The following is a 6,260-nucleotide window of genomic DNA, read 5'->3' on the forward strand; positions in this document are numbered from 1 at the left end:
CAATTGAGTAACAGGAGAATTTGTGTGCAAAGGTTGAACTGTTTTTATAGGGGTGACATCTCCGACATTAAAATCAAGAATAGAGAGGTTCGAGTTAATCACAGTAAGCTTGCGAGATTTCTTAGTTTTAGGTCCTTTGGCATCACCCATCTCAGAATTGGAAGTCTGCGAAAACAAAATAGATAAGAAATAGAGGCAACAGTATTGTTTTTAAAATGATTGGGTATTTCTTACTTCTTTGTTATGCGAAGCCTTCCTCTTATGCAATTCTTTTCTCTGGACACCAGAAGAAGATTTAGAGGTTATTCTAAGAGCACTTAGAGAGGAACTTTTCCTGCAACAGTATGGGAATTGGGTTAGTCAAAAGTAAAAGTTGTAATCAATAAATCATGATATAAGAAAATAAACTTTCATTTGGGATTCATGATGATAAAATAGTAGCAGGTAGCAGAAATAAAACCGCAGCAGCAGCAGCAAAGAGGAACAGCAGCGACAAGAGAGAGAACATAAGAAAAGTGTATTTGCAGAAGATGAAAGAAAGAGGAAAGGATTATTTTCCATGAAGAATCAATAAATAGGTAAAAAAATATGACCGGTTGCAAACGGTTGAACCAGTAAAAAGGAAGAAAATCAACACGTGTAAATAGATAAACTTGGATTCCGGAAAATTGTCGGAAAAGTAAAATGTTATTAAACAAGCATATGAGATAATATTGGGTGGAAGTTTCTCATATCGCTCACTCTGTAGAATGAGAGAAATGAGAAAGAGGCAAAATATAGGAGTGAAATATCACACATGTTACTAAGCATGCGAAGTAAAGACTATATAACTTAAACGAGGGAGATCACACACGGCAAGGTTGAGATGACGCACCGGATGATGTCAGCAAAGTCACGAGTAAAATGTGAAGATCTGTGCGAAGTATAGTCTGTGCGAGAACGAGTGATTGTATATGAGCGAGTGTATCGCATAGAGATTCCGAAAATAAAGGATCTCTTAGCTGTCATCCACTATGTAAGATCTTATATAAAAAGGAGAGGTTATTACTTGTGAGAGGGTTCTTTTAGTGAGTGTTATATAAGAAATCAGGAGAGAAAGAAAGTAAATCTAGGAGCAATTAAGATTGTTGTAATACTTGTATCCATCTTGTAGACCGACTTAAGTCTTGATAATCAATGAAGAGTTTAACGATGATTACCTAATATTGATTATAGTTATAGTGGAATGTGGTTGTGAGGAAACTTGCAACTACAATACTTTTTAGAATTGGTGGAACTTCAGAACATATGCTTGGAAGGGCCATGGAGATATTGGACCTTAAAATGGCCTAACGGTTTAGAGTAGAAACGTAATAAGCCTTTTCGGCTTCCCCAACTCCAAAATAGCCGCCACTTGTAAGGCTGAATCTTTCCAATACATGTGGTATTGGCTAAGCGCATGTTGTTTGTGCCTAAAATTACACTAAACACGATTGAGGAGTCAAAGAATTTAACATGGTTAAGGCGAGTTTTATCTATCCGCGGAGGAATTCACTAAGGGAGACATACTTTATCATTATGTTAATACAATGATTTTTCTTCAGACATGCTAACCTAGAAGTTATATATCCCTTTAGGGCTTATGATACATGTATTTATATAATTTATGTATTATCTAATTCTGATATAAATTTGATATGCAAATAACTTGGAAACCAAAACATGTGGAAACTTCCGGAACCTCCTATAGGGTTAATTTGCGTGCGTGACTTGCGGGCTTTATGCTATTTATAGAGGGTAGAAACTTGCGGGTAAGAATTCTCTTTTCCCGTTGCATCGGTAATCGATGACATAACTCGTCCCAGTGAGTTGGTCGCCAATTTTATAGTAAAATGTAGGTCGCCCCTTCATTTTGTAGAGATATTACAAAGGCATCCCCAACGGTGGTAACCTGCAATAAATTTGCTCAAGTGCTAGGGAAGACTTTTCGCCATGTGTTGGACGTGTGATGCTCGAGAGATAGTCGAGTCTTGACCAGAGTTAGTATGCTTGCGGCTGTGGCGCAAGACTTTATGTTCGCAACGTAATAAGGGTGTAGTGCTCGCTTCTTGGGCAGGTTGGCATGTTTCTTGTGTTGAGTACGAGTCTTTGGAACAACTTCGGGCGTTGGTTTAGGCGATATTTTATACTCATAAATATGCAAGTATTTTATACTCTAATACAAGGCATTGTACGCTTGCGAAACCAAGATTTAAGTGTTCCTGTTTAAAGTGAGGTTTTAGGTGCTTGCGATGTGATGCAAGGCTAGGCATTGAAGGGTCTAAGTAATATTTTCTTGCTTTCCCACCTCAGTTTGAAAAATTGTGGAATATAAACCTCTTATATATCTAATTAAAGAAAGTTTTAAGAAATTTAGAGTCAAATGTTGTCTTTGATTTCTTCACAGTTGAATTGTAATTTATGAGCATTTGATTGTGACCTTACATTTACAGTTATATCAATCAAGAACATCTCCGGACTTTGAAGTCTTCAAAATGAAATTTTTCTTCTTCCCTGTCTGGCTGACTATGTCAACCTGATGAGAGGTAGCATTCTTTTAAAGGGACGGGAGAATTACTGAAGACATATGCACACTAATTTGTTTCTTCTATTACACTTTTCAATTAATAAAGATGAAAAAAATATGCGACACATTAAAGATTTATACTTAGTATACTTAGAGTTACTGTCACACAGAACCATTCGATTACTTTTTTTTCTAGCTCGGTTCATCAATGTATCCTCCTTTTTGTTGTTAATTTTTCTTTTTCGTTTTCCTCGATTTGTTCTGAGAGGAAATATCGACAAATGCGTGTTTCTTAAAGATACCACCCCAATATGTAGTACGAACCATTTCAACAAACAATGGCAATTGCAACCATGCAAAGAGGGCCAATGGACAACAACCAAACAAGGTTATTGGAATTATGGCCTGTGCAAATCTGCTTCCAACTACTATAAGCAGTGATGCGCCAAAAGCTACCAATATAGCCACCATAGATATAAAGAGAGTTGCAAGACCGAATATTAGCTTTTGTGGTAGAGACTTTAGAAAATCTCCTTCAGCAAATCTCGAAGTATATATTGCTAAGAACATGAGCACAGATGTAATCGAAGAAAATAGAGCTAAGGCATCCGAAACTGCAAACACAGTGAATGAGGACTGTCCCAAAAAAATTGGGGTGCGGTTCATAGCGTTGTTAGAATCACTGATGTTACCTCCTGGAACAGTGAAAGCAGCTGCAAATGCTACAGTTGCGATCAAGGCACCAACTATCATGCACGATCCAGATGTATCTTTCAACCAATCTCGTCCTTCTTCCACTAATTCCTTGTGTGCCTCGGTAAACATAAATTTAGCTGTATCTTCATTTTCATTTCTCGTGTACCGATCACTTTCACGTAAGATACCTTTTATCCCCTGCATGATATGAAATTTCGGAAGAGGTAATTAATCAGAAAAAATTGTTACTTGTTACTATGAAATGAAATTATGACCCTTACCTTAAACCATTGCATTTCTCGTTGCATTTGTAGCGCTGCACCTGAGACTAGACTGAGTTGAGCTAAAGGCGCTAGCTTGGCAGCGCAATGCAAAATGGTATTGTTGTCCGCATCTCTTTTAGAAACTAGATAATTCTTATCTCCAAGTCTGTCAGCGGTTTTACATATGAAAGTGGCTATCATTTCCTTCCGTTCTGTAATAGCCATTTGTAACATGTTTTCTACTGGTATCTTATAAAAAATGAGATTATTATTCTTTTCGAGACACTCCGCTACAAATTCTATGATCCCATGCTTTATAGCTTTCTTCATGATGTTTGGATTATTCCTCAAAAAGTTTAATAATGTAGTTGATTTGCAGATATCTACTATTATTTGCTTAATCAATGCATTTGCTTGTTGGTGCACCAGCTTTTGTTTATACAGATGTTCGATGCCAATCGCTAAAATAAGAGTCAAACGAAGCTGCCATCAATATAAAACCCTTGCCATCAAGCGCTTACAAATGTTTAAGTCGAAAGTAAAATCACAAGGAAAATACCGCGTGTTAAGTAGTGTATAACGAGTCCTCTATAAGTAGTTGATGAGGTGACTTTTGATCTTTCTTCTATTTTGCTGGAATCTAAGTTTTCTGGCGCAGGGTTCTCTTCGTCTCTAATGGTGCATTCGGCTGGTTCCACTGATTGGATACATGTAGTTTTCATATCCACTTGAATTACTGCACATTTATGGTTAGATTAATTTTATATATGAACAAAAGCATTTAGATAAAAAAAACAATGACTCAAGTTAAACACAAGAACCAAAAGAAAAACATCAATTACTAAAAATGAAAATTACACGAATAAATGAGGTTTTGCCACCATGTCAGCTTAGCGCCACTATGGAATGCAAAGGGTCTTCGAACCATCATCTCCAATCCGCACATACCAAATCTATTTGATTTCGTCGTAGCAAGTGTGGGAAACTTCATGACTAGGCAGAGTGCTATATCTACGTACGAAAACATATAAAACGAATTAACTTGTCATATAGCAACTAGTACGTACAAATGGAATAGTAACACTAGTTAGTTTTGCAACCCACCGTAGAAATAGGCCTGAATTAATTCGCATAAAGTAGAAGCACCCTCAACTCCCGAGAATGGATTCCCTTCTACCACGTCTTTAGTTACAGAGAAAAGATACTCAACTACCTCCGTCTGGTAAATTGAAACATTTTGAAGAGCTATATCGAGTGGTGTAAATCCTCTTTTATCACGTAGCAGAGGCAACCTACGATTCTTAGTTATCAATAATACAACAGCTTCGAAATTTCCATCCTGGGCAGCGTAATGAAGTGATGTGTAATTATATACCCCAGCTCTGTATTCGAGAAATTCCGGTGACATCAGTTTCACAATCTCCTCAATAAGCTTCATCCTTCTCTTGTCGAATATAGCTATATGTAATACTGTATGTGATCTATGTGTTACTCCTTGGTTGACAACTGCAGGATTGTTTTTAAGAAACTCGATCGTCTTTTCGCAGTCACCAGCATGCAATAAGTCATTTCTATCGGGGTAATATTCCGCTTTGCGAATTACTTCCTCTTCGTAACACAACACCCAGAAACAAAATAAAAATAAAAAACCATTAATAACTTAACTAAAAAGAAATACACAAAATAAAAATTCCAAATATGATTTTGATGAAAAAGACTCTGGTAATAATCCAAACATAGCTTACCGACTTTTGGTGGCTGATTTTCTTTCCCATCAGTGCCATCACCACCAGGTTCCTTTGTGATCTCTTCAGAATCATCACTAATGTTTTTGACAGTATCTGCTTCTACATGAGACAATTTAGAAACTTAAACTCGACCAGATTTTGAAAACGTTATCATGCCAAATCATAAATATACATGTGAATTTCATTTGACATTAATTTGATCTTTACATTTACAGATCAATAATTTGACAATTTTTGAGATATAACCTAGGTTTACTTTCTCCAATATAACGAGTATGAAATTACAAAACGAATGGTAAACGATACCTGTGTGTTTATTACTAGCAATGTCAATTCTTCTTAATAACTCTAGCATTTGAGTTTGAATATTTGCTTGTTGTGCTTGAGCTTGTGCTTGTTTAGCTTGAGATTGAACGAGTACTTTAAGTAGCTCTTTAATCTGTCATTTCTTCGTTTGGTCGATTATCACCTATTTCTTTAGCAGACATTGCGATGTAAGAGGTTTTTAAGATGGGGGATATAGAGGAGAAGTTTCATAGATAAAAGAGAGGAGATGGAGTGACTATATATCATGTGCAAAGAGTAACAAACATGGATTCCCTAAATGGCAAGTTTCGTATACGAAAAAACTTCACCATTATACCACAGTTATCGGATGAATTTATTTTTATACTCAACAGATAATTTAATAACACAAAATTGGTCAATTAACCCAATAATGACAATTCTATGTCAAAAAGACGTGTAAATTTGATACCGTTTAAATAGACGAAAATGTAAAAATAGCCAGGATGTAAACAAGTTCATCCTACTCATTTTCAAATACTTTTCTTATTTTTAATTTACATCAGGATGTATCCAGTTTCATCCTCGTTAATTTTTAAGTTTAAGCCAGGATGAATCCAGATTCATTCTTGCTATTTTTTTAGTATCCATTTCACCCATACTAATTTTTACTCTTCCATTAGAACCATGTTTTGAAAATATTTGCGCAATTGACCCAATTTC

At 36.0% G+C, this 6,260-nt stretch overlaps 1 protein-coding gene across 4 annotated transcripts; it reads right to left on the reverse strand.

The window, feature by feature from the left end:
• Window positions 1-2,592: 2,592 nt before the first annotated feature.
• On the reverse strand, window positions 2,593-5,761 carry LOC113339902 (protein ACCELERATED CELL DEATH 6-like). Of its 4 annotated transcripts, none has more exons than XM_026585123.1 (7): window positions 5,559-5,761; window positions 5,250-5,345; window positions 4,609-5,112; window positions 4,363-4,515; window positions 4,064-4,240; window positions 3,523-3,965; window positions 2,593-3,439 (listed from the first exon to the last, which is right to left on the reverse strand). In XM_026585123.1, exons 1-7 carry the CDS (start codon window positions 5,605-5,607, stop codon window positions 2,774-2,776), a joined length of 2,088 nt encoding a protein of 695 aa, XP_026440908.1. In that variant the 5' UTR covers window positions 5,608-5,761; the 3' UTR covers window positions 2,593-2,773. The 4 variants fall into 4 exon arrangements, with proteins under 4 accessions (XP_026440908.1, XP_026440907.1, XP_026440909.1 ...); XM_026585122.1 differs by having other exon boundaries at window positions 4,363-4,509; window positions 5,250-5,351; XM_026585124.1 differs by having other exon boundaries at window positions 4,453-4,515; window positions 5,250-5,351.
• Window positions 5,762-6,260: the final 499 nt, after the last annotated feature.

This window comes from Papaver somniferum, unplaced genomic scaffold (assembly GCF_003573695.1).
Source record: "Papaver somniferum cultivar HN1 unplaced genomic scaffold, ASM357369v1 unplaced-scaffold_21, whole genome shotgun sequence".
NCBI lineage: Eukaryota > Viridiplantae > Streptophyta > Magnoliopsida > Ranunculales > Papaveraceae > Papaver > Papaver somniferum.

Coding starts and splice junctions, on each gene's coding strand:
- LOC113339902 (XM_026585121.1), bottom strand. CDS start 5,607: ATGCTAGAGTTATTAAGAAGAATTGACATTGCTAGTAATAAACACACA. Junction 5,113..5,249: donor AAATCAGCCACCAAAAGTCG/GTAAGCTATGTT, acceptor TGTGTTACGAAG/AGGAAGTAATTCGCAAAGCG. Junction 4,516..4,608: donor AATTCAGGCCTATTTCTACG/GTGGGTTGCAAA, acceptor TTTCGTACGTAG/ATATAGCACTCTGCCTAGTC.